The 18,619-nt window shown below is 36.4% G+C and overlaps 2 protein-coding genes across 2 annotated transcripts in view; both read right to left on the bottom strand.

Moving 5' to 3' along the window:
• The window catches only part of LOC124087158 (mucin-19-like), a 100,315-nt gene extending 99,143 nt beyond the window's left edge, over positions 1–1,172 (bottom strand). The window contains exons 1-2 of the mRNA XM_058576334.1: positions 1,022–1,172; positions 29–103 (exon numbers count right to left, since the gene is read on the bottom strand). Coding sequence (XP_058432317.1) covers positions 29–103; positions 1,022–1,172 — 226 coding nt within the window. The remainder of the gene's footprint in view (positions 1–28; positions 104–1,021) is intronic.
• Positions 1,173–1,274: 102 nt separating this feature from the next.
• The window catches only part of Muc19 (mucin 19, oligomeric), a 68,527-nt gene continuing 51,182 nt past the window's right edge, over positions 1,275–18,619 (bottom strand). Inside the window, exons 38-50 of the mRNA XM_046435887.1 lie at positions 14,113–14,205; positions 13,811–13,885; positions 11,965–12,060; positions 11,292–11,378; positions 7,249–7,344; positions 6,754–6,819; positions 6,078–6,164; positions 5,797–5,847; positions 4,893–4,967; positions 4,454–4,552; positions 2,315–2,413; positions 2,043–2,108; positions 1,275–1,429 (exon numbers count right to left, since the gene is read on the bottom strand). Of these exons, the coding sequence (XP_046291843.1) occupies positions 1,275–1,429; positions 2,043–2,108; positions 2,315–2,413; positions 4,454–4,552; positions 4,893–4,967; positions 5,797–5,847; positions 6,078–6,164; positions 6,754–6,819; positions 7,249–7,344; positions 11,292–11,378; positions 11,965–12,060; positions 13,811–13,885; positions 14,113–14,205 (1,145 nt within the window). The remainder of the gene's footprint in view (positions 1,430–2,042; positions 2,109–2,314; positions 2,414–4,453; positions 4,553–4,892; positions 4,968–5,796; positions 5,848–6,077; positions 6,165–6,753; positions 6,820–7,248; positions 7,345–11,291; positions 11,379–11,964; positions 12,061–13,810; positions 13,886–14,112; positions 14,206–18,619) is intronic.

Genomic DNA, 18,619 nt, shown 5'->3' with positions numbered 1-18,619 from the left:
AGGACTTTGACTGCCATCCTCTACTCACCTGATTTCCCTTCAGGTGATGTCACTGCATTGCTTTGGGCTCTGGTTGTTGTGCCAACTGATGGTCCAGTGGTGCCTTTTAAAACAAATAGCAAATGATATCCTGACCCTTGAAGAAGTTGTACAGATGATGCGATGCTGATCTCTGCTTTTAAAATATCTCTCATTAGCAGAATACAACAGACACTAGTATGGCAATATGTAAATCAATGGATGTGTAACTGATGTGATTCTGCAATCTGTATACGGGGTAAAAATGGGAGTTCATAACCCACTTGAATCAAAGTGTGAAATATGATATATCAAGAACTATGTAATGTTTTGAACAACCAACAATAAAATTTTTTAAAAAAATAAAATAAAATATCTCTCATTTATTTCTTTATACTTTTATTTATACATTTATTTCTGTTTTAATCATTCCAAAAATCGATCATAAAATCTTGTACAAATTAGCATCCTTCAGTGAAGTAAATTAATTTTGCTTGCAAGTAAGATTGCTTCTCATCTACTTCAATAGTGTTCTCATATTTGAGCCTAGTGGTTCTGACTTAGGCTGCATATTGCAACCAACTGAGGCTTTAAAATATATACCAACATAGGCCTTTTTCAAGGGTCATAAATTCAATGGGTCTGTGATGGAAAAATTCCAAACTTTTCTTGGAGTTAATCGTAATTTATAGCCAGGATAGAAAACTATGGTCCACTTCACATTCACAATCTCAAAAGTTCCAGGGTAGGGTGCTTAAAACCATTAAGGCACATAGGCAGCACATTTGTGGACTCTCACAATTGCATAAGATTATAGAAAGACGATTGAATCGATTCCAATTGCCCCACAGCTACCTGCTGAAATGTTGGTCTGTAATTAGGCTCACTATGCAAGCCTCTAACTAGTTCTTTCTACTCTTCACTACATTTCAGAGAACAGAAATTCGGACATGCTTACCCTCTCTATTTTATACCTGCAAACTTTTGGACTTCTCTAATTTACCTGATTTGCTGCTACCAGAAGTTGAAGAAGGTGTAGCTGAGTCCTTAGGGCTGGCAGTGGTGGAGCCTGGAGACACTCCCAAGGTCTCTGAAAATACGAAAGCTATATTTAGCATGTGTGGGGGGGTGTTATTACTTATTGCCACCCCCATGAGTATTTGAGTGTCTCCAGAAGAAGAGAAAATTAAGGATATTATCTTTTTAATTTTCATAGACTAACAATCTGATCTAAGTGATGGCCTAATTTTGCAGACCTACATCTGCTGCAGAAGGGCATGGATGGAAACTCCTAATGCATCACATCCAACCTGGTGGACCTCACTTGTACCTGTGGCTCCAGTGCCTCCTCCTCCAGGGGTACTGCTACCTCGAGCTTCAGGGGTTGTTCCAGCTGATGTCCCAGATGTACCTGATATTTATCATGAAAAAAAAAAAAGTCACATTAGAAAACTTAAAGGAAAATCTTCTTATGAATATGTCCCAAAATATTGTTTCTTTTTCTTAAAAAGAATGAATGTATGTTTTCTGTAAGCTTTGATGATATCTTAATTTCTACCTGAAGGTAAAGTGGGGTAAATCAGGTAACTGATAATGCACTGATCCCTTAAGACAACTGTATTTACTAAAATAAAATAATCACATAGAAAATTTATGGTTAAACATTTAGGTTCTTGTCTCTGTTTCCTAGATGTGTCTTATATTCCAATTTTCAAGTTTTCTTCTCTTGATTGCCGTCTTATTTATTCTTTACTTCTTTACCTACAATGTTAATTTTCCACTATCCCAGTATCATTGGGTGAGATGTTATATGCCCCTATTCTTTTACTACATGGCACAGTCACTCTAAAAATACTAAGTACCACAGGTATTCTTGTTGATATATTTCTCATCTTCTAAAGTGTTGACATCAACACAATGATAATGGTAGGATTTCCCAGGAAACTTTGTCTCTGACTAGGCTTTGAGCCAACAGCTCTCACATGTGCTGCCTGGATTTTATGCTCCTTATTCTCCTTCAGTACCTGCCCTTCCAGAAGTGTTTTCACCAGCAGAGACAGTGGTGGCTGTGTCAGCTCTTCCACTTGTTCCTAATTAGAACAAACATGGTACCTAATGTACAGAGAGCTCTGAAGAACTATTTCAGGGCCTTTTTTTTTTTTTAAGTTTTATTCTAGTCATTAGTTCTTCAATGTTCTCCATGGTTACCTTTCCTTCTTCTCATTGTCACACTCGGGGATCCTGACAAAAACTATCATTGAACCCTGTCATCACCCGTAAGGAGGCTCTGTCCTACCTGCTGGGCTTTCAGCACTGGTGGCCCCAGTGCCTGATGGTCCAGATGTGCTGGCCCTGACTGCTCCTGAGGTGACTCCCAGGGACTTTCCTGTTGTACCTAATAAACACAGTAGCAGTAGTTGCAAATTATGCTAGTTCCTCTAAAGGAGGAGATTGGGAGATTAAAGGCAAAATTTCAACCTTCTTGTACATTTTCATGATTTATCCAACGGCATAGGTTTTTATATTTGTACCTATTTCATAGGCACTAAGTGCACATCCTGACTACCCAAGTCTCCTGGGCTTATAGGTCCAGTCCTGGGCTCCCCAGGTGAGCTGCCCTTTCCCCTCCTCCTCCCTATTAGGTATTTGGCCTTCTTTTCCTCCTTAAATTAAAAAAAAAAAAAGAATTTCAAATTGCTTTAGGAATTAACTGAATTCATTTTCCTCATAAGCATCCTTTGAGGCAGTCAACATGTTCCTCCTATTTATCAGATATGGTTAAATAATCCTACTGGGTACTCACAGGTAAAGGAGTCCAACTCAAGCACTCTGTCCCTGACTATTCACTCCCACAAGTACTCCCAAACCATCTGAGGTAACAGACCTATTGTAGTGTTCAGTGTATGATAGATGAATACTTAGAACAATTTAGAACAATGCTATTACATAAATTCAGATATGAAATGAAAAGACCATATATAGTCACCCAACAGTTAAACCTTGTTGTGCTAAACTACTACATTTCCAAGTACTTGTTGTGTGTTTTACTTTTTACCATATCATGGACTTTTAATAGTCTGGGAGTCACACATTTCTGGACCTAACTTTAGGTAACCCTATTAAAATTACCATACTCAATGCCTGGTAACCCAAAGTGATCACAGTTTAACATGTCATTATTACCCAAGTAATTCAGATACAGATTTTTATGATTGGAAACCAAATGGTCATCACTCTAAAATTTCAATTAGTCGCTGGTCTAATTGGAATCACCCACTTTCTTGATTTTCCTACTAGGTATAAACCATATTATTTAATGCAGTAATTTGAATGTAAGTAATAGCTTATTCAAAACATTATTTAATAAGTTCTAAACTACAACAGTAACTAAGTAAAATAAGTGAAGGGAAAACACAATGAGGCCATGGACTTGTTCATAGCATGAAGAGAAGTCCTGTGCATACATGAAAAAATACCTATTAATGCTATATAAAGATTTCATTAATCTTAAAAGCAATTAGAAATATTTAAGTGTGGGGCTGGGATTGTAGCTCTGCAGTAGAGCACTAGCCTAGCATGTGAGAAGTGCTGGGTTCGATCCTTAGCACCACATAAAGATAAATAAATTAAATGAAGGTATTATGTCCAACTACACCTAAAAAATAAATATTAAAGAAATATTTAAGTACTTTATATGTATAGTCAAAGGTGAATTGAGCTTTGGGAAAGTCATTCTGATATGACATTGATGGAGTGTAGACTCAAAGGAAGGTTAAAAAGAATGGGAATTGTAGAGAGATGCTTCTCCAAGTTGAGCATCAATTGCCTAAACAACTTAACACAGTCTGCTGGTCTCCACCCCAGGACTTCTGATTCTAGCCATGTGGACCTAGACATATGACCATCTAACAGGATCCCACAGGATTTCTATACTACTGGCCCAGAAACCACGCTTTGAGTACCATGTTGTTAGAGGAGATAGGCAAGCTAGAGAGGACTCTGTCACTCTTATACCTGGTCCCTTTAGCAAAGGTTTTACTCAGAGTACAGTTATTATTGATGTGAATCCCAGAACTGCCTATATGGAGTATATATCTTCTTCATATCTTTGTTACACCTGCTTAAAAACTCTATCATTTGTTATTCCATTGTTGGATTCAGCTGTTAGATCTGGTAACATTCTAGTTCTTCCTGATGAAGGACAAAAAAATGTAAATAATTGGTTGTAACTAGTGCACAGAGGCTACCAACTATCAGATAGTGGGATTATATAATTACAACGTGAAAATTTTACAAAAGCAACATGATGAAAAGCATAATTACATTTAAAAAGTAATAACTCTGATATTTAATTTAAAAAATATATTTGCTGCACAAAATTGATCGACACCGGTTGATTGGTATAAACATATAATTTACTCTGAACCAAGTTTACCTGCTGTGACCCCAGTACTAGTGAAGCCAGGGCTCAGTTTTGTTGTGGTGCCTTCACTTCCAGCTGTGGAAGAGATTGTAACTGAAGTTTCAGCAGTGCCTGCAAAACACAAAGGAACTTCTCACCTACAGTCTACTTGAACTGTATTACCAATGGGTAATCTAACAGTCCATTCTCTTCTAAAAGGAACAAATTGAATAGATGCATCCAGTGACTTACTACACAGAGTTGCCTATGACATTTTTCTAATATTAATTTCTTGAAGATTTTGATTGACTTAATACACTTTTTTAAAAGACATCTTTCTACATCTTCAATTGGGTCAACTAGGTCTTCATACTTTCATCTCAACTACTTTGCTTTAAAATAAGCAGGGTTCCCATGAATAACTCTTCATTTTGAGTAAAACCAGGACCTCTAAACACCATCCTCTGCTCACCTGAGTGCTCTTTAGGTGATGTCACTTCAGTGCTTGGGGATCTAGTTGTTTCACCAACTGATGGTCCACTAGTTCCTTTTAAAACCAAAAAATATCATGATCTTAATAAAGTGGTACAGGTAATGTTACTCCCTATTTTCAAAATATCTTTCATTTATTTGTATATGCTTCTCCATTTCTATTTCAATGGTTCCAAACATTGATCATATAATCTTATACAACTTAGCATCCTTTATTAAGTTTATTATTTTGCTTATCAATAAGATCCCTTATTATCTGCTTCTTTAATGTTCACATATTAGAACCTAGTAGTTCTCACTTAGGCTGCATTTTAGAACCAACTGAGTCTTTAAAACACATGCATGAATGAATCCTTTTCCCAAGGTTCCACATTCAATGATTATATGAAGGAAAATTTTCAAATTTTTCTGCAGTCAATTCTAATTTGTAGTTAGAATTATAGCAAATTATGGCCCCACTACAGACTTATAGTCTCAGAAGGTCCAGATCAGAGGTCTTCGATGTCCTATAAACATACTCAAAGGCCCACAACATTGCATAAGATTGTTGAAAGACCATCTGATCCAGTGGGACAACTGCCACCTGTTAAAGTATTGGTTAGGAATTGGGCTCCCTCTCTCCCTAATAGTTCTTTCTATTCTTCAGCATACTTCAGAGAAAAGATATTGGGATTTACTTTTACTCTCCATTTTATACCTGAAAATGCATGGAATTCTCCCTCATACTTACCTAATTTGCTGACAGCAGAGGTTGAGTGTCAGAACAGTGTCATTTACAAAATATCTTAGAAATAATTGAGGATTAAAAATTCTATGATACAGGAAACATTCTTAAATCATTGTCTGGTCACACTGTATGGACGAAATACCCAGAAGCCAAATACCTGAGTCTCTAGGGCTGGCAGTGGTAGAGGCTACAGGCATTCCTGTGGTCCCTGGAAACAAAAAAGGTGCATATTGGGGGTGCATGTTATCCCTGCCATCCCTATGAGTATCTGTGATTCTCCAGAATAAAATAAAATAAAGCATATGATCCCTTTAATTTCCCTAGGCCAGAAATCTAACCCCAGTAAGGACCTGATTTCACAGACCTGCATCTGATGCAGGAGGGTTTGGGTATAGACAATGACTCCTGACACATCATATCCAACCTGGTGGATCTCACCTGAACTTGTGGCTCCAGTGCCTGCTTCTCTAGGAGTGCTGCCACCTTGGGCTTCAGGGATTACTCCAGATGATGTCCCAGATGTTCCTGATGTTTATGGGGAAAAAAATGTCAGCTTAAGAAAACCTAAAGGAAAATCTTCTTATGAATAGGACCTCAACTATGCTTTCTTGTTCATTTAAAATGATGCATTTATCTACCCTATGGACTTCTTGGAAATCTGAAGTTTGTTTTTCAAAGTAAATGAGGCAACTGTGAGAATGTACTGATTCCATTTAGGTATTATTTATTAATAAAATATAATGATCATATAGATAATTCAAGGTTAAACATCAATGTCCTTGACTCTGTTCACTGAAATTGTCCTGGGATCCAGTTTGCATATTTTCCCCTCTTGATCTCCATCTAACTTTTGTCTTGTCTGTGTGGTTGTTAATTTCACCCTTTCCCAATTGGCACTGGGTGAGACCAGTTTGTTCTTTCACCATATTGCACATTGCCTCTAAAAATATACTAACTGTTACACATATACTTGTTGATACATTTCTGATCTTCTGGAGATTTGGCACCACCTAAATAATAGATTCCCCAAGAAACCTTTCCTCTGACTAAATTTGAGCACAAAGCTCACATGTCTACTATCTGGAATTTTATACTGCTAATGCTCCTTCAGTACCTGTTCTTCCAGAAGTGTTTTCATCAACAGAGATGGTAGTGGACGTATCTGCTTCTCTACTTGTTGCTAATGAGAAAAACAGTTATTCAGTATAGATAGGTATAAAGAAAATACTATTTTAGGATTTTTTTTGTTTTATTCTTGGCATTATTTCTTTCAATGTTGTCCATGGTGACCTTTCCTTAACTCATTATCACAATCTAGGATCTTGCTGAAGTTTGAATTGGACCTCATCACATCCCCCAGGTTCTCTCTTCTGTGGCACAGTGCCTGATGGTCTATGTGGGCTGCCCTTGCCTGCTTCCAAGGTCGCTCCCAGGGATTCTCCTGTTATACCTGATAAACACAGTAGCTGTGCTTGCAACACATGCTAGTTCCTCTGAAGGAGGAGACTGGGAGATTCAATACAAAATTTCAGTCATCTTGTACATTTTCATCATTTATCAAACCAACTACTTGCTTTGACATTCATAGTAAAATGTATGTCCTGACTACCTGAATCTCCTGGATTTACAGCTGTACTGCTCAGTTCCCTTGGTGTGCTGCCTTCCACCCCACCAGATTTTTGTGTTATTAGACTTGAAGTTCCTCCTAATAAGAGCAGTGTCATTTACAAAATATCTTAGAAATAATTGGGGATTAAAAATTCTATGATACAGGAAACATTCTTAAATCATTGTCTGGTCACACTGTATGGACGAAATACCCAGAAGCCAAACACAAGCAATCTAACCCCCAAACTATACTGTATTCCTTGCTTCTCAATGTTCTGTGCAAAATAGATTTCTAACATGTGCTAGATGAATTCTTTGGAAAAAAGTCACAAAAGTGAATCTAGAATTATAATTTTAAAAATTCACAAAACACAAGCGTTTATTCAACAGATATAAGGCATTATGTCAAAAAGATATAAGGTCATTGTTTCTAAATGTTTGCTTTCTGTTCTTATTACATCATGGAACAGTAACAAATACCTCTGATGGCACCAATCTGAGAACCAAGGTTTGAGTATCCCACTCACAACCACAGTGTGTACTGCCTGATAGATAACAGACAGACGGCTGATTGTCATTACGCAAAGTTCTACTGGTGCAGAATTTAGAAAACATAAGCTCAGTGACTATCACACTAAAATTTCTATCAGTTTAAATCTCATTGGAATCGACAAGTCTCTTAATGCTTGCTGAAATCAATTATCTTTCACCCCAAGTCGAGAAAACTGCTATGGGGAAATAAATATAGGAAAATAAAATAAAGCCATCAACTAAATAATATATATGTAAAGAAAAGTCCCATTTATACACTAATGAAATGGCTTTTAATGGTATATAAAGAAGATTTCATTTATCTTAATAGCAATCAGGATAATTGGGTTTTATGTAGTGGAAAGACATGATGATAGTTGAACACGGGGAACGACATTCTCGAATGGTATCCATTGGAGTGTAGAGTGGGAGGGAAGTTGGAAAAGAATAGAAATGGTAGAGAAGTGGTTCCCTACTGAGATCAGAATAAATTGTCTAAAGCACTTGTTAGTATACTGTTTTGAGGGTTCCATTCCAACAGCTTCTGATTCTGATGTGGGCCCTGAAATGTGTTCTAGTTACAAGTTCCCCTGCAAGGCGGATGCTGGAACAGGAACCATACTCGGCAAGGGAAGATTCACTATATAAAGGACTGCAGAGACCAGATGGAAATGTTTTACCCTGAATCAGAGAGAAGGCCAATGTGAAGCAAATGAGAAGACACTTTTGATGTCCTTAAAATTATAGACTAATTGCTTATGTTCAGGGATAAAATAGAGCTTGTTTTTTCTTTTAATTTTCATTTTTTTAGTTGTAGTTGGACACAATATCTTTATTTTATTTATTTATTTTTTATGTGGTGCTGAGGATTGAACCCAGGGCCTCGAACGTGCTAGGTGAGCACTCTACCACTAAGCCACAATCCCAGCCTATTTGTTTTTAATCAAATTACCTGTGGTTAAAGAATGTCAGTCCTTCACTGATGAAACTAAAAATAGTTAAAATTTAGTCAATAATGTACGAGGACAAGCATGCTTTTCTTAGCTTTTGACAGACATGAACTCTTATATGCAAGTCACAGAACTGGGGAGTCAACAAATGCCATGAGATTTAGCAGTCTAACACTGCATTGACCGCTAATTTTTCCCAAGGAGCCGTCAATTGGCTTGGTGTCGTGGCATTTCTGTATCCTCCCTTCTGCTAGTGATGGTCTAAAATTTGGGGGACAATGGCTTATGCTGGACCGGTAGTCAGTGACGGGTATGATCCAATTGCAGTGGTATCAACCTAAGACAGGAGGCTGACACCTAAAGGTCAGTATTCCGATGACAGGTAAGAACCATATGTTGAATTGGACAACCTACCAGGCACGGTCCTTAAGCCACATTAACCTCACTCCCCCACTGGCACCAAGGCCAAATTTGGGGGCCAACAGAGGTGAGGCAAAGAACCTCACCCCCCCACTGGTGCATAGACCTATCCACAAGTATGGCTGTATGCTGGACCGGTAGTCAGTGACGGGTATGATTCAATTGCAGTGGTATCAACCTAAGACAGGAGGCTGACGCCTAAAGGTCAGTTTTCCGATGACGGGTAAGAACCATATGTTGAATTGGACAACCTACCAGGCACGGTCCTTAAGCCACATTGCTTGTTGTTTAATTAATCAGAAGGGGGGAGATGCTGGGAGCCATTAGCCAAGTAGGTATGACAATTTCCTTGCCAGCGTACCCCATGTTGCAGTGACATTGAATGTAGGTGACCTTGCTCAAGGACCAAGGCGGATTAGGGCGTTCCCGGTTTAGGTTCCAGGTTTAAGGTTTAAGATTATTCCTGCTGGGAATAGGGCGTATCCTGCTGCCCGAGTTCCCCTTGAGTTCTCAAGGGATTCAGACAGTATATTTTGGGAGACAGAAACCCAGTGGAGGTGGATTTGGGCAGAGAACGTGGATTTGGGCAGATAACATGGATTTCCCCAGAACGTGATTGTAGACGGCTGGTGTGAGTTTGGGAATAAAGAGTTGCTGTTTGAATCTACAAGCTGTGTGGTGGCTAGTGATTGTGTGCCCAGCCAGACTGCAGCAGTCTAACACTGCATTGACAGCTTAGAGGCTTTTATTATTTTCATACCCCAAAGAAATAATGATATGTAACCACCATGATGAAGGTTGAAAAATTTACATATTATGTGAGTATAATTTGAAGTTTTACTAAGGCATAATGCTTATCATTTTATTCATATCTAAATTTAATTATTAATTTTTCACAAAGTCATCTGTAAGTAACTCTGGTACCTGGTCCCTCTTACCTAAAACTGCACTCAGGGTAATTTGTTGCTGAGTAGAAACAGATGACTGTGGACGTACACTTGGAATAAAGTATTTGAGTTATTTTCTATCTCATCTTCTTTGTAGTCTGACTCCATTAAAATAACTTATTTATTATTGCAATATTTTATTCCAACAGACTAAATTAATCTGGTTAAACCTGCCCGAGTTCACCTAAGATTGTGACATATTATTGTCTCCAATATTTTGGTTTACTTACTGCTTTGAAGAGGGGCATGGTTCTCATAAAAACACCCTTCTCAATTTTGATAGATTCATTCTGCATCCTCATTCATTTTCTCAACTACTTTGCTTCAAAATAAGTAGAGTTCCCATAAATGACTCTCCCATTTGACAAAAACCTGGATCTTGAACATCATTCTCTGCCCACCTGACTTATCTCCAGGTGATGTCAGTTCACTGTTTTGGGCTCTAGATGTTTCAGTAACTAGTGGTCCAGTAGTGCCTTTCAAAGTAAATGATACACATACATTAGGACCTTTAATAAAATAGAATGGCAGAACATGGTTCTTGCTCTCTGCTTTCAAAACGTCTTTTGTATATTCATTCATACTTCTGTTTCTGATTCACTCTTTCTAAAAATTGATCATACAATATTGTGTGATCATTAGAATTCCTATGTGTGCCTATTTATTTGTTGACTTCAGAAAAACTTGTTTACTTATACAATAGTAAGATATTGGAGCCCAGTGCTTTATAACTCAGGATGCTTATTGGAACCAACTATGAAGCTTTCATGAATACTTACATTTGGGCCCTTCTGCCAGGAAAAAAAAAAATGAGAGTCAATTAACTTGAAGAACCTGGTACCTATTTCAAACTTTTCTCTAATTGATTCTAATTTGAAATCAGGATTTCTAGACCCCATTCAAGACTCAAAGCATTAGTATTTCCATGATTGGAGCCCTAGTATCATTATGATCTAATACTCAGGAATCCCATGATTTCTCAAGATATTAGAAATATCATTTAATTCAGACATTGTATCGCTACCTATAGTACATTGCATTACTACCAGTACTGTTGGTAAGGGACTGAGTTCCCTATTTCAAGTCTCTTACTAGTTCCTCTATTCTTTGCCATAGTCCAGAGAAAAGAAATGGGGAAGTACTTACACTCCCCCATTTTACCCCTGAAAACTCATGAACTTCTTCCTCTAACTTACCTGAGGTTAAGCTTGCAGAGGTTGAAGCTCCTGTAGCTGAGGCTGAAGGACTGGCAGTGGTAGAGCCTGTGGTCACTCCTGTGGTCCCTGGAACCAAGAACAGATTTGGAGGCAGGGAAGTGTGCATGTGACTCCTGCCATTACCATGAGCATCAAGTTCATATCTTTTCCCCACTTTTTTACCCTTTTGTCTTCTATGTCTGCATGTATTAATCCCTCCCTTTAGATGTGAACTGGAGTGGGAAAATGTATGTTTCCCAGTGTTTTTGTACTTTTCACAAAGATTCTAACACAATGGTAGGTACACAACAAATATCTAATGTCCATTTCTGATCTTCTGGATACATGGCATTATACGATCTTGTTAAAGTTTGAATTGGACCCCACCACATCCCCTAAGAGGCTCTGTCTTGCTTGCTGGGCTTTCAGTGCTGGTGGCCCCAGTGCCTGATGGTTCATAAGTGCTGTCCCTGCCTGCCACTGAGTTTGCTCCCAGGGACCCTCTTATAGCAGTAGCAGTGCTTCAACATATGCTAATTCCTCTGAAGGAGGAGATTGGGAGATTAAAATATAAATTTTAATCTATTTTCACATTTTTATCATTCATTCAACAGTCTACACATTTTGGTATTCGTACATTTTTAATAGGCACTAATTGCACATATTTACTTACCTGAGTTTCCTGGGCTTGTAGACTCAGTGCTATGTTCCCCAGGTGTGCTACCTTCCTTCCCACTAAGTGTTGATGCAGTTGGGCTTCCTGCTCCTCCTACATTAAAAAAACAAACAAACAAAAAACACCATTTAACAAAATGCTTTAGACATCAATCCATTCATTTAGCCTTGTTAAAAAAAAAAAATCCTCTGAGGCAAGTAGCATTATACTTATTTCTGAAATGAGTATAAGTGACTTGGTCCAAGGGCACCCAGTTGGCTCATATCAGATCCAGAGGGCAAACTCATGCAGTCTATATCCAGACTACATCTCTGTACTTCTCAATCTGTAACTCAAAACAAAATTCCCAGTCTCTCTTGTCTTGATATTTTGAAAATGGTATTAGAATAGAGAAATGAAATTATTGAAAATAAGTGATGCAAAACAGATTTACCCTGTAGTAATAAGAACATTTTGTTGACTATCTATTTCTCTAAATGCTTGCTCTCTATTTTAGTTCCCATCACATCAAACACCAGTACCTCATTTCTGGGGATGCCACCCGCTGAGCACTAACTACTATTCCAAACAATTATACATGGTGACTGAAAACAAAAATACATAGCTGATAGACTTGTCATTATTACCCAAGGGTTTCTGATTCTGATTTTAGGGGCTTTAAAGTAAATGATCATCACTCTAAAATTTCAATAGTTTAATGATAAGTTTCTTATTTTATACTTCTCTATGTAGATTATATATTTCAACTATTTTTAATGTGAATTATCTTATTTTAAACATTTATCATAAATTGAAGTCAAAATAATTCCTCCTAGAAAATAATGTAGAAAAATAAGGCCAGGGATTGTTTAATAAATACATAAAAAGAACCCTCATGCACACACCAAATAAATGGCATTTAGTGGTGTATAAAAGAGTTTTAAAAGATTTATCTTCAAAGCAACAGCACAATTAAAGAATTTTAATTAACGTGATGATAGCCGAGTTTTGTAAATTTCATTCTATTGTTCATTTACAGCAGAGTGCAAGCTGGACATGAATTTGGGAAAGAATGGAAATGATAAAGCAGTGGTCCTCTATTTCCATGAGCAACAACTGCCCAAAGGACTTATTAACACAATGCTGAGCCTTTGCCACTTGGGTACTGTTGTTAGTTTCTCAGCCCATGAGATCAATGGCGCTGAAATACCTGGGTGTTGATGTTGGCTAATTTACCTAAGCTTAATTCAGAAACTTTAGTGTGCTAGAGAATTATATCATTGGTATGGTTTGGATATTCCCCATGGTGTACATGTTAGATGCTGGTCTTCAGGGTGGCAGTACTGGGAGGTGGTATGTACCCTGTTAGAGGCAGAGCCTGGGGGTAGGTCCTTAGGTCGACAAAGGAAGATGCTGTTAGGAAGGGATTAAAGTAGTTCTCCTGAAAGCTGGTTATGGAAACCTGAACCACCATGATCTTTGTCTTTATGTTATGTTGCTCCTGGGTGGGCTCCACCATTGACATTTACCATAAGTCACCCAGCTGAGAGGAACCTCACCAGAACTGAGACTGTGCAGGCATGGAATATTTGAACCCCCAAAGCTGTTATGTAAATATACCTTTTTACTTCATAAATTCTCCTGTCTCAGTATTTCAACCAAGAGTTGACTAATAAAATCACTATCTTATTAATATGTCAATATTATCATTAAATTTTCCCAAAGTATTCCAGTAGACTTATCAGATATTATCCACCCATTATCTAAGATTCTATTCAGGGCAGAGCTGTTGCTGATAGCAACAAAGGACTAGTTGTGGAAATACACTGTGTAATAGAACATTTGATCCATTTCTTGATCTCACCTGTTGTGAAGGCTGTCTCACTTGTACTCCCATTGCCAGCTGCTGTGGTTACAGCTGGAGACTCTCCAGTTGTCCCTGATAATTGTTGAATAAATAAACCCAGGTCATGGGAACACAATTATAAAAAGATACATACAGATTTTAAAATAAGTAATTATAAATAAAATAAAAAGCAATACAGAAACACTAAAATATTACCTATAAGGAATCATCATTTAAGTCTGATATTTGATTTAGAAAGATACTGAATAGGATTGCCTCAAACCATTCCTTCCTCTGGGACCAGTATCCTTTGCTCTTACCTGTGGTGACTCTAGAACTGGTGAAGCTGGGGCTCGGTTGAGCTGTGGTGCCTGTACTTGCAGCTGTGGAGGTGATAGGACCTGAAGTAGAGCCTGAGAAGAACATCAAAGTAACTTCTCACCTAAAGTCTACTTTGGACATTATTACCAATGGTCATCTACCAATAAGCTCATATATCAGTAAATATAACAATGAATTCAATGACTTTCTACCCTGAATTCCCTATGATTTTGTTTTAATATTCTAATGTTATTTTCTTGGAGATTTTGGTTTTATTAATATCTTTTACCAATTTTATTAATTTCATCTTTCTGCAACCTACATTGGGTCATGCCAATTCTTAATACATTCATCTCAATAACTTTGCTTTAGAATAAGCAAAAACTTACTGCCTAACCACTGCTACTAAAGGCTGATAATCACCATGATGAAATGCTATAATGAAATAGCTGACTGCTACTTTTACACCTAAAATACTTAAATGAGTTAATGTTAAAATTTATATTTTATATATGTATATATTTAGTGTATATAAGTATATGTATATACTTATATACACTAAGTATATACATACATGTATATAAGTATATATATACATATGTAAATACATATATAAATGTTTTCTTTCAATCTATATTCTTTTTTTAAAAAATGTGACTGATTTAGTACTCTTGTAATTGCTATATTAAAAACTAATGATAAGAGGCTGGGGTTGTGGCTCAGTGGTAGAACTCTTGCCTAGTGCACATAAAGCATGGGGTTTTGCCTTCAGCACCACATAAAAATAAATTAATAAAAAAAGATATTGTGTCTATCTACAACTAAAAAAAACACGAGTGACAATGAACAATAAAACCTGGAAACCAAATTATATGCAGTCTACATAAACTGATCAGAAACAAGTTAAACTCAGTTTTGTTTGTTTGTTTGTTGTTGTTTTTTGATGGGGATTGAACCTAGGGCCTTGGGCTTGCGAGACAAGCACTCTACCAACTGAGCTATACCCCAGCACCTAAACTCAGTTTTTAAACATTATTTAATATTAGTGGGAAAAATCTTATAAACTACTTGTTTGAAATACTTTTTCAGAAGCCAAACTCATATACATTATGACTTACTAACCCCAAGTTACTAATAATTAACATTTCTAGGTTTTTTAAATCCCCTGTTAAAAATGGGAATTAATATACTGACCTGTAAGAAAAGGTTCAGTGAGATGAACTAGAGTTGTTCCTGCTAAGAAAAACAGAGACAATGTGAATTTTTCTAGCCTCAAGGGAAAAATACTAGAATGATTATGTACCTGTTAAATAGTTCTCAATACAGTTTGTGATATATTTAGACTTCTGGGTTAACTTTTATTTCATTTTAAATACAGTGATATACATTATGATGTACTTCCCAATGCATATTGTGTGGTTTGTACAGTCGTACACACATACATTGAATCTACTAAAATGCAGAGTAAATGTAGTAAATGCTTAATAATGATGACAAAATCGATTCTCTGTTAAGTAGAGGCTAATTTTACCATATGATTCTTCAAAATCCCTCCATTTCTGATGTCTGCAGCTTGGATTTTGTTTTTATTTAGCATTTAGTTTATAATAGTTTGGGGGAAATGGAGAAATAATTTTTTTTTTAAGATTTGTTTTTATTCTGTAACTGTTTCATGGAAATAAATTTGAAGTTACCAATAAACCCTACTTGCAAATCATCAGTAAACTCCTGAAGGAAGAGGTCATGTTTGACCTTTGTAGTCTGATTGCCTGCCCAGTGCCAGGACTGTGATGGGAATTCACTATAAGTTTGTTAAGCAGTCGTGTGCTTAAAAAGAAGCCATTATAAATAATGAAGTATCAAGTATTTTCTTTATTTCAGCCTTAATTCCCATTGAAAATCCCTGGGAATCTATTGTTTACCTAATGTAATAATGTCACTCTGCAATTTTACAGTGTTTTATAGCTTTAAAAAGAGAAGCAGCTGCTCACACCATCTATCTGATCCTTATTCCTGTCCAAGCACACTAGCCTTTCAATCTTTCATACCTGCCACTTGAAGCTTCTTGGGTCAGGATCATGGTTCCTTTTCCTCTTCCTCTAGTAAAACCTTCATTGATCCAATTATCAACTCAATCATCTTTTCTCCAGCCCGTCTTGACTTCCCTGACTTGATCCATTCCATGCCTAATTAGCCCTCCATTGGTCTTGTTATGAATAAAATTTTCACTTGTTATTGTAATTACTTGATTGATACCAATCTTCCTCACTATAGACTCTGAAATCAGGGACCATGTCTATTTTAATTCATTTTTCTATCTCCAATGCCTATCAGAGTACCCAGCACATAATAACTGCTTGACAAATATTTGTCCACGGAAGGAATCAGTGAATGGATTCAAAGTGTGAAAAACATTTTTCATTTGAGGAATTGGACTCGGAAAACTTAAGTGATTTGTGTAAGATCACTGTTGATCAGTCACAAAGTTGGAACTAAAACCTGTCCCCCTCCCAAGACCTGTACAGCTTTCTGCATAATTGTGCTTCTATGTAGCATACATGATCTCTCATAATTTTTGTTTTCTTAATTTGCATTCGCAATATTTATGGAATTATTAGATATCAACTACAAATTGGAGAATATAATATCAAATAAAAAATGTGCTGTTTCCCCTGATTAGTTTATAAAATGAATGTATAATAAGTATGTTAAGTAGATTGAGGAGATGTTTATGTAAGATTTCTCAAAAATCAATGTCAAGGCTTAGTTAAGAAGAATTATCAAAATCAGTATCAGGCAAACTCCACCAACAGACAAAATTGAGATCTTGGTATAATTTCTCACTAATGTACACAATATTTAGATATCTGAATCAGAATCTCTTGCTGATTTGTATGCAAGGATAGCATAGAAAAATTCTTATGCTGAAGTTCACAGAGACTATCAAGATTATGATAATTAAGCAGGATAGACACAATACTCCAAAGATTTTAATGCAGATTCCATTTCCCAGTGTTGATTTAACCTGTAAGGTATTCCAATTATTCCAATTCAAGCACTTTCAAATTGAAGTCAATTACATTTCATCAAAAGCAGGATTAGCATATGGAATAAAATCACATCTGCAACATTTCCACATCTGAATATGCTCTAATCAACACAAATTTTAAGAGGATCATGGTAGCACACCATAGATGGCAGCATGGTGATCACAAATGTTCTTGCTATTTGCATGAGAGAGAACATATATAAAAGCCTTTCCTTGTAATTGATATGGTTAATATGGCAACATGCGCCAAAGCCAATCTCAAAGACCCATCTTTTATCAGGGTCATAAGAGTTATCTAAACTAGTCACAGATTGGAGTACATACCAGTTGGGCTACTATGATATTCCCTTTTCCCACGAATGAACTTCAGAAGATGTAAGTCTGAAATTGTTGATACAGCAATAAAAGTAGGGATAAGCCTTTACTAACAGGAATATATGAGAATCCACTTTTCTTTATGGTTTAATTACGAAAACTGATTGAGCATTAGCATTTTATAACGTCCATTACTGTTAAAATTTCAACTGATTTTTCCATTACTCACAAATGAACATGTTTGGAAGTACTTAATATTGGAATTACTTCACTTCAACTTCTTTGTCACCAAGAAATAAATGATAATAGGAAAAGCAGCCTTTGACAAAATATCAATAGTTTCACAAACTATGTGGCTCAGTGGTAGAGCATTTGCCTAGCACATGTGAGGCACTGGGTACAATCCTTAGTACCACATAAAAATAAAAAAATAAATGTTTTTAAAAGATAGTATTATATTCCACCTTGAGAATTCTTCAAAATGGCTGTACCCATTTTTTTTTCACTCACCTAAGATTTTTGATTACTTTTTATTCATTATTTTAATCTTAATAAGGCTAAATTATTTTGCCATTTTTATTCAGTAGATTACATTTTAAAACAAGGTTTGGAAGGAGCCATAGTATTTTCCCTTACAAACAGTAAAATCAGTCCTGCAAAACATAAGGCTTTTGCAAAATATCTTACTTCTGGGGAAAAAATTATATATGAGAAAAATAGAGAGAGAGAGAGAGAGAGAGAGAGTGTGTGTGTGTGTGTGTGTACAGAAAGAGAAAAGACTATGTGTATATATACAAACACACACAGATATTTCCAAGTGTGTGGATAGGTGTGTATATTCTCATATATATATGTATATTAGATATACATAATCCCAGATATAAATCATATATATTTGAATTGTTTTCCTAGGAGAAATATATATATGACATGTGTGTGTGTTTGTGTGTGTGTGTGTGTAATGGAAATGTCTTCCTGTGTCTACAAATCTGTCATAGTTCACAGACATGCAATACGAATTCAAAATGATTGTCTTCCTAGCTATATTATTTATATCTGAAAGCATTAGTCTTTCATTTTTCAATCTAAATATTTTTAGTACATGGCTATATTTACAAAAAATTGCTAGCAATGATAATTAT

Source organism: Marmota monax, unplaced genomic scaffold (genome assembly GCF_021218885.2).
Source record: "Marmota monax isolate L192 unplaced genomic scaffold, Marmota_monax_Labrador192_F-V1.1 WCK01_AAM20220418_F8-fsc00012, whole genome shotgun sequence".
NCBI classification, from domain to species: Eukaryota; Metazoa; Chordata; class Mammalia; order Rodentia; family Sciuridae; genus Marmota; species Marmota monax.
This window is presented reverse-complemented; position numbering and strand designations above follow the sequence as displayed.